This window comes from Pipistrellus hanaki (assembly GCF_964339955.1).
Source record: "Pipistrellus hanaki genome assembly, chromosome: 4".
Lineage (NCBI taxonomy): Eukaryota > Metazoa > Chordata > Mammalia > Chiroptera > Vespertilionidae > Pipistrellus > Pipistrellus hanaki.
The window spans coordinates 93,954,751-93,976,457 of NC_140506.1; the positions used below are offsets into that span (position 1 = coordinate 93,954,751).

General features: G+C 45.5%; 1 protein-coding gene across 2 annotated transcripts in view; it reads right to left on the reverse strand.

Moving 5' to 3' along the window:
• GTF3C1 (general transcription factor IIIC subunit 1) overlaps positions 1-21,707 on the reverse strand; it is an 84,154-nt gene that overhangs the window by 53,580 nt on the left and 8,867 nt on the right. Inside the window, exons 2-6 of one of the 2 annotated variants that reach the window (XM_084882880.1) lie at positions 21,252-21,461; positions 16,799-16,975; positions 15,782-15,925; positions 13,082-13,178; positions 9,669-9,792 (exon numbers count right to left, since the gene is read on the reverse strand). In XM_084882880.1, the coding sequence (XP_084739006.1) occupies positions 9,669-9,792; positions 13,082-13,178; positions 15,782-15,925; positions 16,799-16,975; positions 21,252-21,461 (752 nt within the window). The remainder of the gene's footprint in view (positions 1-9,668; positions 9,793-13,081; positions 13,179-15,781; positions 15,926-16,798; positions 16,976-21,251; positions 21,462-21,707) is intronic. The other variant, XM_084882881.1, reaches the window with a different exon arrangement.

The window sequence follows — 21,707 nt, forward strand, 5'->3', positions numbered from 1 at the left end:
TTTTATTTTTTTTATCACAAAGCACTGCTTGGTGTAAAGGAAAACCCAGACTGGCTGTGCAGTGAAGTGGAACCAATAGCCTGTGCTTCTCACATTCCCAAGGAAAACTACCATCTGGCCTCCTAGCCAGACAGCATGCATACCTGTGATCACCCGAGAAGAACAAAAGCCTGATGGGAACAGGAGCACCAGGGTAGTCCTCCTCCTGAAGAGTCACCAGCCAAGGGGAAGGCCCACTGGGAGCCAGGCAGACACTAGGAAATTCAGTGTCATTTCCCCCTCCCCTCCCCAAACACACACTCCCGAACAGGGTCCAGGTCCGGGCTGGTCAGTGCTAGGAAGTCATTTAGAGTCTGGACTCTGGAATGATAAGCAGCCAAGGGGACAATCTGAGGTGCTGCCATGGGCAACTGCAGAGAGGCTGGCCAGGGCTGGCAGAACAGACTTCAGGGCAGCACCCAGACGATGGAGGAGGGTGCTGCAGCCCCACCCCGGGGTGATGGAATAGGTTAAAGGTATCTGCTCTGCCCTGGCAGCTGTGATTCAGTGGGGAGAGGGTTGTGGGCTCGATTCCAGTCGAGGGCACATACCTGTGTTGCAGGTTTGATTTCTGGCCCCAGACTGAGATGGTGTGGAGGCAACCAATTAATGTGCTACTCTCACATCAATGTTTCTGTTTCTCTCTCCCCTTCTCTCGCGCCCCCCGCATCCCCCATCCTCCCTCCCATAAAACCTCTCTAAAAATCCTTGGGTAAGGATTAACAAAAAATCTATAATAATAAAAGGGTAATATGCTAATTAGACCGGAAGTCATGCTGAACATCCTTCCGGAAGAATCCGGGCCAGAGAAAAGCCCGGATCCAATCCGGGGTGCCTGCTGGCGGCCAGAGGGAAGCCCAGGTCCTGGATGCCAGAGAGAAGCCGGTGCTGGCAGCAGGGAGAAGGAAGGCCTATTCTTCACGAATTTCGCATATCGGGCCTTTTAGTAAATAAATACAAGTATGGGCTCTGGAGTCAGTCTGTCTGGCGTGGACCTGCCGCTGCCACTCACTGTGGGATGATCTCTCTATGCCTCAGGATACTCAGCTATAAAAGGGGGTAAGAACAGTATCTTTCTCAGAGTACTCAGGACAGCATCTGGCATACAAGTAATGTTCAATAAGCAGTGCTTGATTCTGCTTTAACCATTGCTATTATAATTATTGCAACTGAGAAAAACACAGCTTTTGAGGACCAAGAGTCATATCTAATCACCAGGCTGGAAATGTGAGGAAACTGTGTGGGCCTTTAATTCATTTCACGGCATTTACTTTGTGTTGGGCCCAGAACATATAGCGATAAATGAGACAGGGTCCCTGCCCCTGCAAAGGGTTGCATCTGAGCCAGAGGCCGGGAGTGCAGGACAGGGCTAAGTTCCGGTTCTATCTTGGGTAAGCTGCTAGCTTCTCTGAGCCTCAGGTTCCGCATCCATGCAGTGGGGATAATTTTAACAGCAGGTTTAGACTAACCTGAGGTCAGGACTGCATGGTAAGTATGGAAGTGCTGAGCATGTGAGCTGGCCCTGTGACCACTGAGAAACAAGCTGCAGAGTGCTCGGGGCTTTACCGCCAGCATGCCCTGGGCTGGCTAACGAGAAAGAGGCAGGATGGGGCTGGCAGGGGCGGGGAGAGGCTGACATTTGGGCGGGATATTGAAGGACACAAGAGAACTATCTAGGCAGAAGACAGGCATCCCAGGCAGACGGAAAGACACCAGCAAAGGCACAGAGGGGGGAGAGACAGGCCTATTTGGGAAAGTGGTAGTTTTTTAAAAATCTTATTATTATACTAGTGGCCGGGTGCACAGATTCGTGCACATTGAAAGGAAATGAATTAGAAAAAATATTTTAATATTGCTGTTTGCACTTTATAAGTGTCAGAGATGAAAGAAAATTAGTAAAATGTGAAAATAACACATAAATTGATTAATAAACATTAACATAACAACATAGATATATCAAAACAACAAAAACATGACATAGAACAAAAACATCGATGAAAACAATAACTGATATATTGATGAAATTTATTCTAATATCTCCCTGTATACCACATTAAGAGTTAAAACACCGTCAGAGTGCTTGACTAATTTCCCTTGTGATGAAGTATTTACAACTTTAACTTTAATGTCACACGCTCTTTGAACTCGAGAGAAAGCAACATAAATAACTGACCATGTCTGAACAAGGGTTCAGGTGGGAATATTCCTACTCTGCTTAGACTGGTGCCAGCGAGAGCTTTCTATGTATCACGCATGTGCGAGTCAACGTTTATTTTTAAATTGCCAGGGCATGTCATATGTACTGGTCGGTCGGACAGTGGCACTTAGCCACTTATATATATATAGATTATTTATCTTAATTATTAATGATAGCAATTACTCATTTTTTAGCCAGTGTCCTTTAATCAACTTTGTCACTTTAATTAAAGATTTCATGCTATTTTTAACTCTTTTCCCCCTGCACCATTAATATTCTAGACTTTAAATTTTCCTCCAATTTTTTTTTATTCTTTGTTTATCCTTTTGTGTTTCTAGCCTTCATTTTTTTAAATTCTAGATTTCTGGTTACAAAGCTCTTTTAAACATTTATACTTATTTTGTTGCATTTTAATCCTTCTTAATATGGCTCATTCCTCTTTTCTTAGCTTGTATACTTCAACTATAATATTTTAAATGTCTCCCTTTGCCATTCTAATTTAATTTACTGTACCCTATTATGTGTTTCTTGGTTTTATTTTGAATTTTAATAGCTTTATCAAGGTATAATTCATATGCCATACAATTCACCTATTATTTAAAATTTTATTGGGGTGACATTGGTTAATAAGATCACACAGGTTTCGAGTATGTAACTCACCCATTTAAAGTGTACAAGTCAATGGTTACTTTGTATGTTTACAAGTATGTGCACCTGTCACCAATTTTAGAGCATCTTCATCACCTCAAACCCTTTAGCTACTGCCCTAACCCAAAGTACTTAGTACTACTAATCTATTTCTCGATTCCCTACACTGCACTTTCCCATAAAGGGAATCCTATGGTAATGGCTGGCTGGGACTGGCTTTTCTCCATTCAATAGTCTTGGCATTCTTCTTGAAAATTAGTTGACTACAGAGGTGTGGGTTTATTTCTGCACTCTCAATTCTATTCCATTGATCTCTGTCTATCCTTGTGTCAATGCTACACTGTCTTGATTAATGTTGCTTTGTATACATTTTGAAATTGCGAAGTGTGGGTCCTCCTACTTGATTCTTCTTTTCCAGAATTGTGTTAACTTTCTGGGTCCCTTGCAATTCTACAATAATTTTAGAATTAGCTTGTCCATTTTTATAAAGAAGTCAGCTGAATTCTTATAGGAACTGCATTGAATCTTGTGGATGAAAAAGGGGCCACATATTAAACCTGACAAGCTCAGGGGAGGCCTGCATGATGGCCTTACAAACTCAGAGACCTGAAGTAACAATATAGGATAGTCTGAAATTAAAACTAAAACATAGCGGGTAGTCATGACTAGGCTAGTATTTTTCTCTAACAAAAGTCAATCTTGCCCTAGTTGGTTTGGCTCAGGCGATAGTGTCGGCCTGTGAACTGAAGGGTCCCAGGTTTGATTTCAGTCAAGGGCACATGCTGGGTTGTGAGCTCGATCCCCAGTAGGGCGTGCAGGAGGCAGCCAATCAATGATTTTATGTTATCATTGATGTTTCGTCTCTCTCTCCCTCTCTGAAATCAATAAAAATATGTATTTTTTAAAAGTCACTCTTTACCTTAACTGGGCCTATAGTCTTTTTTTTGCTAAAATACCTGATAACATGCCTTGAAATATCAACGAAATTTCCTTTTTTCTGGACCTCTCAAAGCACAACCACTGCACCAGGGCAGAGACCACAAATTCCCTCATTGTTATCATGTTAATTATTAACTGTTAACTATCCTGTACCCACCTATGTAAAAGTGTGTGTTTAATCCTTTTACTATTTTTTTCCTCATTCCTTTTACATTTTCTTTACTTCCAGAGATTTCCCACTTTGCTTTCTCCAGTCTCCTATCTATCACCAGTGAATTTCATGTAACCCCCTTACACCTCCTTCTTTGATTGTAATCCCTATGTAATAAAACCCTAATATGCAAATCAACCTAACAGTGGAATGGCTGCTTGTTATATGACACGCAGTGGCCACCAGGAGGCAGACGCTCAATGCAGGAGCTGCCCCCTGATAGTGCGCTCCCACAGTGGAGCACCACTCAGCCAGAATCCGGGCTCAGGGCTGGTGAGCGCAGTGGTGGTGGCAGCAGTGTTAAGGACCCCTTGGGAGACGTCTGCTGAGGGGTCCGGACTGCGAGAGGGCACAGGCCAGGCTTAGGGAACCCCTCCCCACCAATGCACAAATGTCATGCACCGGGCCTCTAGTGTAGGGGTGTCGAACTCAATCAGAGAAGGGGCCAAAATCTAAAATCCAGCCTAAATCGCGGGCCGAATGGTTTACTGAACAGTTATAAATTGACAATGTCATAAACTGACAGCGGAGTGCAGTGATGACAGGGCGGTGCGGGCCACATTGCAAGGCCTGGCAGGCTGGATTTGGCCCGCGGGCCTTGTGTTTGACACATGTGCTCTAGTGTATAAAATAAGGTGCAAAACTGACATTCTCTGGAGCATTATATTAATCTGTTGAGATTTTGCTTCCAAGCAATTGTTGACAGTTTGACTCAAATAAACTGGCAAAAATTCTCTACAGGTCTGAGTGTTTCTTTCATTGACACCTTGAGATTTTGCTTCTCAGCAACTGTTGTCAGTTTGGCTCAAATAAACGCATAAAAATTCTTACAGGTTTGGACATTTACTTTGAAAATCTTTAGACCAGTTTGGGGAGTACTGCCACCTCAATGTTGTTTTCTAATTCATGAATGTGGAATGTTTCCACTTCCTTAGATCTTAAATTTCCATCAATAATGTTTAATAACTTTCCTTTTTGTACTTCTTTTGTTAAATTTCTTCTTAAGTATTTTATTCTTTGTAATGCTGTTGTCTTCCTTCTTTTTAAAAAAATATATATTTTATTGATTTTTCACAGAGAGGAAGGGAGAGGGATAGAGTCAGAAACACTGATAGAGAGAATCATCAATTAACTGCCTCTTGCACACCCATCTCTGGGGGTGTGCCCGCAACCAAGGCACATGCCCCTGACCGGAATAGAACCTGGGACCTTTCAGTCCGCAGGCCGACGCTCTATCCACTGAGCCAAACCAGTTTCGGCAATGCTGTTGTTTTCTTAATCTCATTCTGGGTTGTTCATTTACCAGTGCATAGAAATACAACAATTTTTTATATTCATCTTGTTTTCTGAAAATCTTGAACTTGATTTTTATTCTTTTAAGGGTAAGAGCTGTGGGAAAAGTCCACATCATAAGCAGACCCACCCTCACCCTCTGCAAAGCTCACTGCCAGTCCCGGAACCTGGAAAACCTGCTCCGAGGTCTGCCTCAGGCACCAGCCCCAGGCAGCTCCACTTCCATCCCCTGCTGCCAACCGGGACCCTTTTCTGAGGGATTGCCAAGTTAACTTCTATTTCTCTTCCCTCCTTTTCTCAGCACAATTTAATAAACACAGAATAACTGGTAAACACTTGAAGAAAAGAATCCAAATTTACAAAACAGATCAGTTCAGGTTGACTGTTTTCATTACTGAGGTTTTTTGTTTTTTGCAAAACAGATCACTGTAGCTTTCTGTAATGCATTTGAAATATGCCTAAATTCAAGCTCTTTGTTCACAGGCATTTGGAAACAACTCATATATATCTAGGCACACCTGTGAATTTACATGAAGTAATACATCATCTTTCTTTATTATTTAAGTCTTACCTACTCCATAATGCCTTAGAGGGAAGGTTTTATGTTAATTTTGCCAACTGGAAAGGCAAAGGAAAACTAACACTGCATTCATCCCTTGTCGCAGCAAAGTAACTGATGTGGCACCTACTTAACTTAATTAGCTAAACATTACTTAGCACCTCCTCCGGTCCCAGCAGACACCCACAGGCATTAAGGACAGAAAGTATGGGAGGTGTGGCCACCACCCTCAGAGAGCTCGCCTCCTAGGGCGATGGGACACTGATGGTGAGCCCAAGCAGCAGAGGGGGTGACAGAATCCCCACGGGAATGAGATGAGCCTCCTGAATAGTCCGAATGGACTCACTGTGCATGTGTGACAATCTGAAAATTCTGAATGTCGCTGTCTTGGGTGCCTGTCCTCTTAATCCCGAGTAAAGAACTGAAGCCACCACCCTCCTTAGTACTCAGGCCGTGCTGAGCCATGCTGACCGGCCTGCTCGGAGGGCTCATCTTCCCAGCACTAGACCTCAAGGTAACAAGGACCCTCACTGTGCGACAGGCCCTGAGCGTGGACATACCTTCAAGGTCAGGCGGGTGACATACCAGAGTGAAGAAATTGTGGGTTCTGTAGCGGAAAGCAGGGTGCCTGTGCTAAGTGGGAGGGGTGGGCCCCAGGGAAAGGGGGCACGCCGCTCTGCCTTGCCAGGGGCTTTTAAGGAATGTGGTTCAGTGTTGCCTAGCTTTAGTTTTGCAGAGAAGTTGAAGGGCTGATTTTTAGGTGAAGTTTCTGATTTTTAAATGACAGAAACTAATTCAATTAAAACAAACACTGTGAGCCCAACAAAATACATTGCTGGACATGGTCCAAGGGCCACCAGTAGTGGGCCTTGCTCTGTGTACACTGCCTCCTGAAAGCTATATTATTATCCCCATTAGATAAGTTATTATTTAATAATTATCTAATTATTTCTTCTTAGATCATCCTGAGGAGAAAACCGAGGTGTAGAGGCCACTGCCCCAATAGGAAAGGACAGAACAGAATTCTAGCCCAGGGAACTTCAACCTGGAAGAAACTTTGCTTTGCTCCATGGCTGCCTGCACAGCAAGAGCAGTTCTTTAACAGTATTTCCTTCTGAGCTTCTATTTACATTAAAAATAAAATTTCTCGTGTTTATTTTTAATGCCATTCTAGCAAAAGGCCAGGAAGTAAAAACGATGAACTGCTTTAAGCATTCAGATAACCATACCTCCAAGTCAAATGCCAGCACCCCTTTCAGTTCTCGGAGTCTTTTTTGCCCTGCTTTTTGTTCTTATACATCTTTTGGTTTTCCTTGGGGTTAATAACTCCTGTTCCACATTCACTTGGTTTTCTATGTACCTACCATTAAATTCATGCTCAGACTCTGACAAAGTACAACTTCCACAAGACACATTCACATGCATGAGGCAAGGACTTGGCACGACTGCCATCCCTCCTGGGACCATCTGGACAGGCTGCTCTCAGAGCCTGTCTTGGTGATTTCCCTTCGTCATCTCCTGGACCCACGTTTTCTTGCCTCTTGGCTTAGCCCAGTGGTTGGCAAACGGTGGCTTGAGTGTTCTAACGCCACTTCTTCAAAATAGACTCGCTCAGGCAGAAAACCGACTTCTGCGCATGGGCCACAGAGTTTCAATTGCATTTGCACTGTACGTGAGAACCCACATGTGGTATTTTGTGGAAGAGCCACACTCAAGGGGCCAAAGAGCCGCATTTGGCTCTCAAGCCGAGTTTTGCCAACCACTGGCTTAGCCCATCATTTGATGTACATCCTCCTGAAGCTTCCTGAGAACATGGGAGATGGGAGATGCAGTGTTTCAGATCTGCATCATGAAAATGTCCTTATTCACACACCTGGTTAATGGCACAGCTGAACAATAAATTGCCGATTGAACGTTTGTTTCCTTCAGAATATTGAGGGCCGTGCCCCAAGGCCTTCCAGCGTCAGTTACTATTGGGCAGTGGGATCCCAGTTTCCGAAGCTCAGGGACTGGGTCTTGGTGCAGGGCTCTTTCCACTCATTATGCGAGGTACCGGGTAGGGCTTGTGACCTAGAACCTTTGTCCTTTAGATCTGGAAGAATTTCTAGTGTCATTTCTCATCCTCTCCTCTGCTCTAGTCCCCTGCACACACTCCCGCCCTCTCTGGAGCCCCTGTAGTGTGGATGTTTATTAATTAAACCTTTTTGACTCAGCCTCTTATTTGACTCAGCTCTCCTTAGTTCCCATTTGATTTTGTTCTCTCTGGAATAATGTTTTCAATCTAATCTTGTTATCTTTCCTTCCACTAAGACTTTTATTGCAATAGTCAGGTTTCTGTTATTTCCAAGAGCTCTTATTTTCTGTAGGTCCCTTCTCTAGAACCTCTTGGTATGGTTTCATGGATGCAATCTCCCCTCTTCTCTCTGAAAATTCTTTTTTTTAAAAGTTTCTTCTGCTCCTCACTTTGTTTCTATTTCCTAAGTTTGTCTGTCTCTCTTACATTCACACTAGAGCTTTCCTCAAATGTTGGGCAAAGCATTAAAATGCTGCCCCAAACCCTGGTTTTCCGTGTTTGGAGGGCGGGGAGGAGGAGAGGCTGTCACCGAGGGGCTTCCGTGAACGGGGAGCAGGCAAGGGCCAGCTATTTTGATGGGAAACCTCCAAATTTCATTATCTAGATGACTTTTCTCTTGGACAGGTCAGTTTCCACAGAAAACTGGCCACTTAGTGTACAGAGATGTCCCCGTCGCCTAACCCTTGCTCTCAGCCCAGCACACTGTCCCCCACGTCTGAGGCTGGAATCCTCCTGGTGCATCTTCTCTGAGGAGAAGCCAGACGGTGTCCCTGAGGGAAAGGGTTCCTCCCCGGCTGTGCACCGGGGGCAGTGGTGCAGGGCACATACGGGTCTTCACGGACTACGGACCAATTCTCCTGTGCCCTGCTCCATCCACTCCTGTGCTCTCAAAGGCACCGAGATCTCCAAGTTTTCATTGATTTCAGGTTTTGAGGTGTCAGTTCCCGGCTACTGCCGTTCGCAAGCATTTAGCTCTCCCAGTCCGCTCAGTCAGTTACTATTTATCCATCTGCCCTTGAGCACCAGAATGTTGCTGACAACCCTCTCTCTGTCATATCCTGTCCTCTTCTCTCTGCACTTGTGGGTTTATGCCTTTTATATCCCGTATCATCCTTAGAGTGGAATTTGGGAAGAATCTACCATCTTTTACTGAAAGCTCAGCTTTTCCCATGACTTTGGTTAATGAGAGGTGAATGGCACCGGATAAAAATCAGAAATAGGGAAAAATAAAGGATGAAGAAAGGTTTTAAAGTTTTATAGGCATTGTCCTTAGCTTAACTTTTTAAAAAGGTTTGTCTTACCTCTCCTGCTTACAGATTGCTCAACCTTATGTAAGTTACTCAGCATCTCTCAATTTAATGGTCTTACATGTGAAAAGGTGGCACTGCTTAGATAACGGGACCACGCAGCACAGTGCACTTAGTGTACATGGACAAGATGGACCGGTTCTTTGTCCACCGTGAATCTGAGATGCGAGAGGGACAGCCACAGAGAGATGTTTCCCAGAAGTAAGAAACTTTCCTTCAGCAAACATTTCCTGAGCACATTTTATGTAGAAGATCCTAACCAGGCACAGAGGGATAGAGCTGAAAACTATGTGAGATCACCCCATAGCAGGCAGACGTGAGGAGAGAGACGGGCTGAGCTTAGAAGGGAGGAGTGAAAGCCGTTCGTGAAGCCCAGAGAAGAGAGCCGAGACCGCCTTTACCTTTCTTTGTCTTAAAAGGGCCACATTCAGGGTGAATCTCGTGTAAGGGAAGAGACACCACCTTTGCCAGACCAGCACTCAGCATGTATTGGTACAGACGCTTAAATGTCCTTTCGCACAGCCCCTGTCAAAACAAAATTTAAAGCTACTGTTAGGTACAAGCAAGGTGTTGAAAACTATTAAAGAAGCATGTAGCCCAGCCGGTGTGGCTCAGTGGTTGAGCATTGACCTAAAAATCAGGAGTTCACGGCCTGGGTTGCGGGCTCGGTCCCCAGTGGCAGGGTGTGCAGGAGGCAGCCAATCGATGATGTTTCTGTTGATGTTTTTCTCTCTCTATCCCTCTTCCTTCCACTCTCTGTCTAAAATCAATAAAAACATATTAAACAAATAAAAATATAAATATAAAGAATCATGTAAATGAGCACAAGTTGGAGACCTGAGTTAATTGGTCATCTTGAATGAGAACATACTGACAGAATTAATGAGGAAAGACTGCTAAGCTACATTGTCAAGGGCACAATATGGTCCAGAGCAATATACTAACAGTTCTACCTTTTGATTACAAGAGGGGGAAAGGGATTTTCTTAGAGATCCTGGAGGATATACAGGGCTGAGAATGAGGCAGAGGGAGGTAGAGAATGGAGACTTCATTATATACCTTTTCATACTATTTTGACTTTAATCAAATAAATATATTAATTATGAATGCATATACACACCTCCCACAGGCAGTGGAACAAACAGAAAAAAATATTAAAACCATTCTTTAAATTGTAGTCTATCTGTGTAGTTTCCCATTTGCTCCTTAGTCACATTGCTGCAAGGTGATAAACCTCAGTGACTGTACATGCATCTGAACTGCAGCGGTTACCAGCCTCTGTACTGGCCATGTCTTTTCCCATAAAAGTAATTCACATGCCAACATTGAAAAGTGAAAGATTTCATATAAAAATCCACATTCTGGCTTCTCTTGAAAAACAAGATCTGGCAATAAATCCTAGGACTGTTCACGGCAGCAGCCAGCGGAAGCCGGGGACAGCTGCTCCCTCCAGACAGGCCCGGTCTCCATGGTACCAGCGCCTGCACGCTCCCCCTCGGCCCTTGCACAGTGAGGCTGAAGGTCAGTTTCCATTTATCACCATTTTTGTGCTGCTTTTCTTTTATGACAGTTAAGAAGAAAATGAAATACTTCTTGAATCCATACTAGTATCAATCCATACTCCTCCACTTCTACGCCTAACCTGTCTGACACATTTACACGCCCTCCCCGGCCGCTGCTGCCAATTGACTTTGCAACCCTGGGAGAGTGAGGCAAGTGACCAGCGTTGTAAGACAGGGACTGGACAGCAGGAGGCACTCAGGACTTAGTTGTTAGTTGGATCAGACAGGTTTCTTCTTACTCCCTGGGAGAAAGAGAGGGTGCGAATGTCTGTGTGAAGCTGCTGCATAAATGTGAAATCAGCTCCCAGACTACCAGCACTCTAGCTGTTGGGTGGCAGAACATATGGCCATCAAAGAAATACAGATGACACACATATGGCTCCTTCAAACCCACTTGCTTGGAAATGGCATCTATCATTAATCTGGCTGTGCCCCCAGCATCGTGGAAAGACCCTTTGGAAACTCATCCATCAAACCCCAGCCCTCAACATCTGGTCCTGAGCCCTGGCCCACACTCAGCAGGGAGGATGATGTAGTCCTGCCTTCTGGGGGCTGCCATCCAGGACTTACAGTCTGCCCAGCAAAAAGAGAAAGGAGAGGAGCCTCCTCCACCATCTTCCCCTAAAGTTAGCACCTATATTCATGTCATCAACCCCATCTACAGGCGAAGTGTTCACTACATCCTGCCAAGGTCACTCTGATCTCTACTTCCAGCTACCAAATGAATGTTCCAGAGGATCCTTAGACTCAACAAACCCTAAAGTCAAATTTGTTGTCTATCTTATCCTGATCCAAATCTAATCTCTTTCTGTACCTACTTTTTTTTCGTACATCCCTTCACACCCATTTACCTAGCCTTTACTGTGGACCAGGCATTCTCCTCATTGCGGGGGTCAGCTGTGAAGGCACAGTCCTGTCTCATGAGCTGGCCCTCGAGTTCCAGTCTACCTCTCTGAGCAGTGCTCATGTATACCTTCATTCAGCTCTACATCCTGGCTTTGGTCACTCACCAAGCCCTGCTATTGTCACCTCCAAAAATGGCTCCCAAACATTTCCAGCCAATTGCCCACCGGGCCTGCGGCAAGAGCACTGACCTCGCTGCCCACTTCCCATTTCTCTTCAGTTCACCAGTTCATGTCCTCAACACTCTTCACATTTCCTGAACTTCAGGCTAAAGCCCCAACTCCCCGCCTGGCACTCAAGGCCTTTCAGTGTGGCCCCCACTCTCCCTCTCAGCTGACCTCTGAAAGTCCCACAGCCGCCACAGCTCCACACTTGGCTCGAGCCATTCTCCCTCGCCTGAAACACCATTTCTCCCGTCTGCTTTGGGAGCACTCACATTCAAAGCCCAGCTCTGGACTTGCTCTACAGCTCTCCCCGTTCTGCAGAAAGCTCCCTCACGTTTTCCACCGGCTCAGACGTATCTTTCTGGGTAGCAGCTAGCCTCAGTGAGTGCTCACCGCTACCCCCTCCAGCCAGACTGCTCCACGACAGTGTGAGACTGTCGTCCTCATTCATTGCTGTCATCTCAGCGTGCAACATGGTTCTGACTCAAAGTTAACACTGAAGTTCTTGTTGAAGGACTAAATGAAAGAATGTCCTGTAACAGTTAAATCTTGCTGCTTAGATAGTCCATAGTGCTGACCTGAGACCAGACTCTGCCATGCTCCTTTGGGACCGATTCCTGTTATTCAAAGATCCTGACTTTAAATTTCAAGTTTCAAGTTCTATTAGCCTCCAGGGCAATTCTGCTTTTCTCCATTTCTAATTTGGCTTTTCCTTAACTGTTCAAATTCGACTGGAAGCAGCACCTCCTCCATGGGTTCTGCCTCTAGTTCTCCCTTCATCACTGCCTCTGTTCTAGGGCCCAGGGATGAAGCAGGCCAGTGACTGCATTTCTCCCCATGTCATCTCCCCTCTTCTCGGTAAAGTCACTGCTATGGCACTATAAAACCACTGGGGACAAAATTACAAGCTTAATTATGCAAGTAAATCTACAGGCCCAGGCTTACCACTCCAGCTGCACTTTTACAGCGGGCCTCAGGGCAAAACCCCCAGGGGAAATGGAAGTCAATCAGAAGCAAGAAGAATGCAAGCTAGGGACTGAGCAATTTTCTGTTTTATAAAACAAAGGAAAGCCCCACTTATTTCGTGGTTAGGGATTCAAGTCCATAGCAAGGCTTTCAATTGCAGTCCATGCGATCTCCACTTAAAGGGAAGCCCAGCCCAGCACCCGGAGTCCGGCAGCTCACCAGCTCCTCCCGCAGCTTTCCGAGAGTCTCGATCTGGTTGGTCCGCATGCTCAGCATCACTGACAGCTTCTCCATGAGAATGTTGTATTTGCTCCTCCTGTGAGAACAAAACAGTTCGACTTTTCAAACCTACTGCTAAAGACCGCCTCGTTTCAAAGCCAGGTTTCAAGGCTGGGCTCCGAGCGGTTTGGTCCATGGCCCAGGTCGCCTAACTAGTGGCAGACTCTTCACTAAAACTACTGAAATGATTCTTTAAAATGCATTACATTTTGACAATACCTTAAAGTCTAGATTGATATTTTCCTGTCAATCACTTGGTGAGGAAGGACAGGTTATTCTACAGAGTGTGAACCTAGGCCGCCTCCCTCCAATCCAGTGCTCTCCTCACTAGATCACAATACCACACGGATTCTGAAGCCCAGTTTCCACTCCTGACTTCCCTGGAGTGACAGATCCTTCCTTTGGTTGCATGTTTACTGTGAAGTAGATGTCACAGAAAATGCTTCCAAGCTAGAGGCCACCAAAGGAAGCTACTATTCAAGAGAGTAGCTCCACGGTGTGCCTGGAGAGCTGGAGGGGGTGGGGGGGTGGGGGGGGGGAGCGGGCAGAAAGGAGCCTTGTGGCCAGCAGCATGGGAAGGAGAGCTGGGCTTTAATGCCTACAGGCTAAGGGCAGGGAGGGCTTCCATATGGGATCTGGAGACCACAGCCACTTCTCCATTTTTACTGCCCCTCAAGGAAAGAGAGAATAAACAAAGACACAGAATTACTGCACAGGGACTAGTACCAAGCACCATGTCATGGCCCTCATTCAGAAGCGCAAACAGAGGTCCAGAAAGGCCAGGTGACTGCCTAAGTCAGAGGCAAAGATTTACTTATTGTTTAAAGTATATTTTTATTGATTTCAGAGAGGAAGGGAGAGAGAGAAATATCAACGATGAGAGAGAATTCTTGATCAGCTGCCTCCTGCATATCCCACCCTGGGGATTGAGCCAGCAGCCCACCAGGAATTGAACCTTGACCTCCTGTTCATAGGTGGATACTCAACAACCAAGTCATGCCAGCCAGGCCAGGGGCAAAGATTTCAATAAGGATTTGACTTAGTCCATTGTTCTCTCTTTTACCTACAGCTGTCACCCTATGTTCTTTGTGGATCACAGGTTACACGCCAGTTCTGAGTCCAGTGATAAAATATATAACCAATGGATGTTATGACTAAATAATTAAAATGCGAATTATCAAAGTATAATTCTCTCTAATGTATTCTTTTTTAATCCTTACCAGATGATATTTTCCCACTGATTTTTAGAGAGTGGATGAGAGGGGGAAAGACAGAAAGAAATATCGATGTGAGAGAAACACATCGATTGGTTGTCTCCTCCATGTGCCCCACCTAGAGTCCTGGCTGGGGGTCTCTGTCTGACGGTCTATCCACTGAGCCAAACAGGCTCAGGCTCTAATGTATTATTTCTCAGACATGGATTTGAAGAGAAGCTCAGAGTGACATTCCCACTCCTGGAAATCCTGAGTCTACACATGCATATCGAGCACTTCCTTTGGGCCCATCCCTATGCTATGTGGTGGGTACTACAAACTTTAAAGCTTGTACTTAACCTGGAGTGTTTATCCTACCTCCCTTTGGAGGGTGCGCCTGGCCCCTGGGTAGGGGGCAAGGCCTCTGTCATTTGGGGATAAGAAAATCAGTCAGTCCCTGTGGCCCAGGAAAGGGTCTTCTCTCTGCCCCCCAACTCTCCTTGACACTGCCCTCCCCAGCATGGAGGACTGGTGGCCAGGCACAGGGCCCACTCTGACTCTCCCAAGGGAACTTACTGCAGGCCCTGCACCAGCTTAACCCTTCCCACCCTGGTCTCTGCCCCTCCCAAAGGACGGCGTGGGGTGGTAAAGTGCAGGCTGAGACCGCTCTGCAGGTGGCGAAACATTTCTTTCCCCCATTTATACCCCAACAGGGAGGATTAAAGTCAGAGCCCCACTCCCAGACCCCCTGGCTCTCAGAAGGGACTATTTTATCAGCTTGATATATTGCCTGACTATGACACACAGCTAAATGGCAACATAGGAGAACCTCACCATCTCATCTACAGGTTAAGATGGCTGCATGCTGCAAAAACATGACAATTTTAAATTGATACAATTCAACTTCAACTCTGTCACCATAACATCAAATCTGACTTATTTACTTTTAATTTTACATTCCCACAAAACTTTACCAAAATATTAACCGTTCCTATTGCTAAGCTGTGGGGGTTACAGGCATTTTTAACCTTCTTTTCTGTATAATTTCCAGGTTTTCTAAATAAGCATGACTTATTTTTCATAATCAGAAATACACAGTAAATATCTTTTTATTTATTTATTTATTTATTTAAAAAATATATTTTCTTGATTTTTTAGAGAGGAAGGGAGAAAGATAGTTAGAAACATCGGTGAGAGAGTCATCGATCAGCTGCCTCTTGCACAGCCCCTACTGGGGATGTGCCCGCAACCAAGGTACATGCCCTTGACCGGAATCGAAACCTGGGACCCTTCAGTCCGCAGGCTGATGCTCTATCCACTGAGCCAAAGCGGTTTCAGCTAAACATCTTTTAAAAAAGCAGTGTTCTGATGTGGCCTCTGACTTTTAAAGACATAAAATACCTGGCTGCAATATAGATGTATAGTGTTTTGGTCTCACAACACTTACCTGTCCACATGAAACCGGTTCAGGAGGAGGAGGATTGAGTGCTGCTGGGCTCCGCTGGGTAATCGGATCACATGTGACTGCATTGTAATGAGCCCATTCTTGTTCAGAATTTTCCTATGATAATGAAGTTTCCCAGCATCAACCCTGGGGGAGAAGATGAGTGTCATTTTGTTGGCTGCTTTCAGTCACCAATGTAGAGAGCCTCTCACCTGGACATAAGTGCCAGAGACACACCTCCTATCCAGCCAGTCTGAGAGAACAATGGCTTTGGAGAACCTCAGCCTAGCAGCAGGACCAGACCTCCAGGGGAGGTAGATGGGGAGATGGAGGCAGAGGCCAGGGCAAATAAAGAGGGAAGGCATGACTGGGGTGGGAGACAATAAGGACATGATCAAACAGGAGAAGAGAACCAAACATGGACCTCTCATCCTGTAATGGCCAATAACTAGGGTGAGCACACATCCTGTTTGCCAGGTGTTCCTAACTTATGCCCATTTCCTTAGTACCCCTTCTGGAAAGCTCCACCTCCCATTCTCAATGTCTGGTTTGGACCATGGTTATATGGTCACCCCAGGGTCTCTTAAAACAGAAAGCATTGTGCTGCCAATCACCATAGACGGGGACTGCCGAGATGACAGGATAAGAGGAAAAGGGAAGACAAGCCAGCAGGCTCCCATTTAGACACAGGGCATAATGGCCAGTGAGCCCTATTGTCTAAAGCAGAGAGCAAATCATCCCCTTCCTTCAGTGATTTTTAGCCCTTTTCATCTCATGGCACACAAATGACTAAAATTCTGCAGCACACTATTTTTTGCCACTGACAAAAACCCAAAAAACCAAAAACCCAGAAAAGGTACAATTTTGATTCATCCCCACAGGATGACTATTGTGTTGGCTGTTGTCCTTGTTTTAATTTGACAATCTAAGGGAAAAGAGGTCAGCGCCCCTAACTCAATAGTCAGGTATTGCATGTTTTAAAACTTCTTGCAGTGCACCAGTTGAAAATCCCTGCCTTACTTGAACGCAGCGCTGTGAAGGTCTCGCTGGAGCTCCCCCTGCCACCGGGACCGGCCTAATCGCTCCAAAATGCAGTAGGAGAAGTCGGGGAGCTTCAGGTCAGGGTCACCCTCCAAGCCTATCAAGGCCCTGTACCGCATGTCCTGGGAGGCCATGATGATCAGCTTCTTCCCCCACCTGCAAATCAGAAAGATTTCACTTTTAACTTTTTTTTTTTTTTTTAACACAGGAAGAAGTAACTTTTTAAGAAAATAGAAACATGAAACAGCAGAAATTTGGAGAATCATCATTTTCTGTGAGGTTCGAGGTTCAGAATCCCCCAATTAAGCCAGTTCCAGTCTACGTACTGCTGCATTGTGTTCAGGGTGAGCAGAGCCAGTGCCATCATTCCTTGTTTAAAGCCCTCCCAGCCTGGCCAGGCACTCAGACCAAAACCCCAACTCCTCACCAGGGACGGGACTGGACTGCCCTCCACCCCTTCCATGGCTCTGCCCCTGAGCACAGTGACCCCGCTGGTCCTGAAACAAGCTGTTTCCTCTTCCGGCTGCTCTTCCCAAGGTCTGTAAGTGACTGTTCCTGCTCATCATTCAGGTCACTCCTCAGATGTCAACTCCTCAGGCCTTCCCCCAAATGGTAACCAGAGTCCTTTCCCCACCTCTGACCATTATTTCCACATTCTTCGTGGCACCAAGCACTCGGAAATGGTGATATATAATGTTTGAGAGAGACTGTCTGTCTGCATCTCCCTCTCCAAATAAGAAGCTCTACAGAGGGGCACATGGTCGACTTGTCCACCAGGACACACCCAGAGCTTAGAATGACTGTGGGTCGCAGGAGGAGCTCCATGAATATTTGGTACGTGAATGAACTAGCCTATTGAACTGGACAGATAAAGCAAACTTCAGAGTCAAAGCCACTGGACTGTGTAATTGCTGGACCTACATGTTGTCCGTTAAAGATCAGACCTTGGACAAATCATTAGTTTCTCCCACTGACTGGGTAAGTGAAAAATGCCTGAAAAAGTGGCCAACTACAATTCCTAGCAAGGATACCCTGGCTGGGAATACTGACTTCTCTGCTGATGCCTCACAGGCCCCCAATGGGCCTTGTCTGTTAATTTAAATGGGTATCTTGGGCAGATTGGCCCATTCCACTCAGCCCTCTTGGGGTCCAAGCTCTGCAGCAGAGATCACACGATGTGTGCAGGCAAAGAACCCCCCACTTACTCACTCTTGAGCATAGAGACACACCCAATCGGAAGAGCTCCCTTTCCTGGATGAGTTTCCAAGGGTCCACATGTGAGGGCCCATGGCTTGAGCTAGCGTCTACTCATCACAACTCGTGATCCCGACCACAATGTCTGCCTTCAGTCACATCACTCAGTCTGACTGTTCTCCCTCCACCCAGACAACAAGAAAAAAGAAGAGGTTGCCTTCATTTTAACTGCAGCTTCCTTCACTTTGTAATCTATAATTAATCTTCCACAGAGGTGTAGAAATCTGCACAGTCCATTTTCAAAAGGATGTGCTGTGATCATATGTGAGAGTCTGCATGTCACCAACTTAGGACCTGCGCTCTCTCCTCTCAAAGCAGGCTCATTAAGTTAAACTGGGAGAAGTCAGTTAGGAAAAGGAAGTTGGAAATCTAAGGAACTAATTTCTGCTTTAAAATTACTCAGGCTCTGGCCTGGTGGCTCAGTTGGTTGGAGCATTGTCCTATACACTAAAAAGGTTGTGGGTTCAATCCCTAGTCAGGACGCATACAGGAGGCAACTGATAGATGTTTCTTTTTCACATCAATGTTTCTCTCTCTCCCTTCCTCTCTCTCTAAAATCAATAAACACATGCTCAGGTGAGGGTTAAAAACAATTTCTTTAAAAAATTAATCAGATTAGTTACTACCCTATATTATCAAAGTCCACTGATTTCAATTAGCTGATGCAATGACTCCTGCTAAGTTCAAACACCGATTAAGCACCATGTAAAGTACCAGAGAAATCAAGATAAATAAAATCTTTCAGTAGCTACCTTCAAGGAGCTCAGTCTACTGAAAGACAGGAAAGTGATTCAGTGACTAATATGATAACTGCTCCGGTGAAGCAGCTCTGCAGCCAAGGCTATTAAATGACATGCATGAGGCCCCAATTCAAGCCTATGTGTGTGACTAGAGCGTGTGCATAGTCATTGGGGAAAACTTTCACAGGAGGTAATTCCTGTGTTAGCAGTAAGCTGGGCGGGCAAATGCTAAGGAAGCAGATGTTGCAAGGTTCCGCAGGTATGGAGGAGCTTGCCTATTCAGGGAGGTAAATGATGTGGCATATTCGGAGAGGCTAAGGTGTGGTGTAAGCTAGAAAGCAGAAGGAAGGAAAACTCAAGGTCAGCTGAGTCCACATCCTGAATGGCCTTCCAATGCCATGCTGGGAATTTAGATTCCATGACACAGGTTACAACTTCTAACCCAACAGGCTATCCATCAGTCAACATGCGTTTTTAGGAGCCAACTTTGTGCCAGGTATATTCTAGATCCTAGAGATATAGCTATGAATGAGATGGACACATTTCCTGCCTTCAAGAGTTTATAATCTGGTGAGGAAAGAGTGAAATAAAAAAATCCTTAACCCCTAGCTGGTTTGGCTCAGTGGCTAGAGCATCGATTGCCTGGAGACTGAAGGGTCCTAGGTTTGATTCCAGTCAAAGGCAGGCACCTCAATTGCAGGCTCCATCCCTAGCCCTGGTCAGGATGCGTGCGGAAGGCAACCAATCAATGTGTCTCTCTCACATCAGTGTTTCTCTCTCATTGCCCAACTTGGCAATGACCGCAGGACCTCTTCAAAGAGCTCTGAAAGAGGGGGCACAGGAGAAAAAGGAGCTAACTGGAAGAGGAGGTGGCATGTGAAGATCTGACGGTGTAGACCAGGCCCTTGAAAGCCTGGTCTAACAGTATCCCCGGCTTGTTAATAGGGATCTGAAGATAAGATTTTGGTTAAACAATAAAGGCAAAAATAGATCATAGTGTATAGAGGAGGGAGAGGAGGTGAAGGGGGAAAGAGTGAAGTGAGTATAGCTACTTCTTCCAAAAACTATGGCTGCAGCCTCGGGCAGAGAGAAAGCTACAGCTATAGGGAATGTGAGGTAAAGAGAAAGTCCTATTGTAAGGGGACCAGTCCCATTCATGTGCTGCGGAGAGAGCACCAGCAGACCAGCAGGACTGAAAGTAAAGGGGAAAAGGAGCTAACTGGCAGAGGTAGGAAGAGCATGAGCCTGAGCCTGAGGAAGGGGAGCTGGGCCAGGGAGGAGAGGAGGAAAGGGGGAAGAAATGTGTCCATTACATGGCCAGTTTTTCCTCTCCTCTGAGATGAGGGATGGGGAAAGAATGTGGGAAAGTCTGCAAGTTGAGGAAGAAGGTGGAAGTCAAGAGACTTCACTCGGGTAGCTTCTCCATGTTCAGTGAAGTAGAAAGGAAGGTGGGGATGGGGGCAGGTTGAAAAAATGACAACTTGGGTTAGTCTCGGAAACCGAGGCCCTGAATGAAGACTCACAAAAGGATCGATGGGCAGCCCAGGGCCCAGCTTGGACAGAGAATGATAGGCACCAACCTGCCCAGGGAGTGGGGTTCGGTAGTTGAGCGTCAACATATGAACCAGTAGGTTGTGGTTCGATTCCCAGTCAGGGCACATGCCCAGGTTATGGGCTGGGTCCCCAGTGTGGGATGTGCAGGAAGCAGTTGATCAATGATTCTCTCTCATCATTGATCCTTCTTGCTCCCCCTTTCTGAAATCAATAAAAATATATTAAAAAAAAAGAAAAAGAGCCCTTGCCTGTTTAGCTCAGTCTGTACAGCATCAGCCTGTGGACTGAAGGGTCCCAGGTTTGATTCTGACCAGGGGCACATGTCTGGGTTGTGGGCTCGATCCCTAGTGTGGGGTGTGCAGGAGGCAGCCAATCAGTGATTCTCTCTCATCATTGATGTTTCTCTCTCTCTCTTTCCCTTGCCCTTCCTCTCTGAAATCAATAAGGAAATATATATATATATTTTATATATGTATATATTTTATATATGTATATATTTATATATATATTTTATATATTATATATGTATATATGTATATTTTATATATATGTATATATTTTTTATATAAAAATAAAAAATATATGTATATATTTTTTATTTTTAAAAGAAAGAAAAAGAAAAAAAGAAAGACACTAATCCAACAGACAGCTGCCTGCTCCGCCGACCTGTGCTAGGACTATGGACACAAATGGAAAGGATGGCAGGTCCCCTGAGCAAAGTTAGCCCCAACAGGAGCAGAGTAAGAAGGCAGAGGACTGGCTTAGTGTGGGGATGATGCCCTCTGAACAACACTGAGGCCACAGACCAACACGGCGCTCTGACTACCCCTCAGACTTCAAAGCAGGAAGAGTCCTGTGAGTTTCTGACCGTGCAAGTTAGTTACCTGTCAAAGGCTTCCACCATTGTACACAGGGGCTGCAAAGACTTAGTTCTGATGTCATTGGTAATGTTTTTCCTCTCCTTAAAGTACCGGCATGAGCCCTGGATGCCATCCTTATTCTCCAAGATCATATGAATGGGGTAGACATCCTCCAAAGGGTCCGGGTCCCTCTTGGACTCCAAAATTCCAGTTTCCAAATCGATTTCTTCGTACCTAAGGAGGAAAGCACAAATGTCAAGCCACAGCTCAGCTTCAGAAATAACACTTGCTTGGCGTGTTCTGAGAAGCGCCTGCAGAGATCAGAGGGGGGAGTGAGACCACTCCGTCTTTCTGAAATGCAGATCATCTTGACAAGCAGTATTCGCTGCCCCAGAAAACAGAGCCTTTCCTAGGACTCCCAAAGCTGAATTCTAGAACGAGAATGACCACCCTGGCCCGAGTGATGGCCTTTTGGTTTCT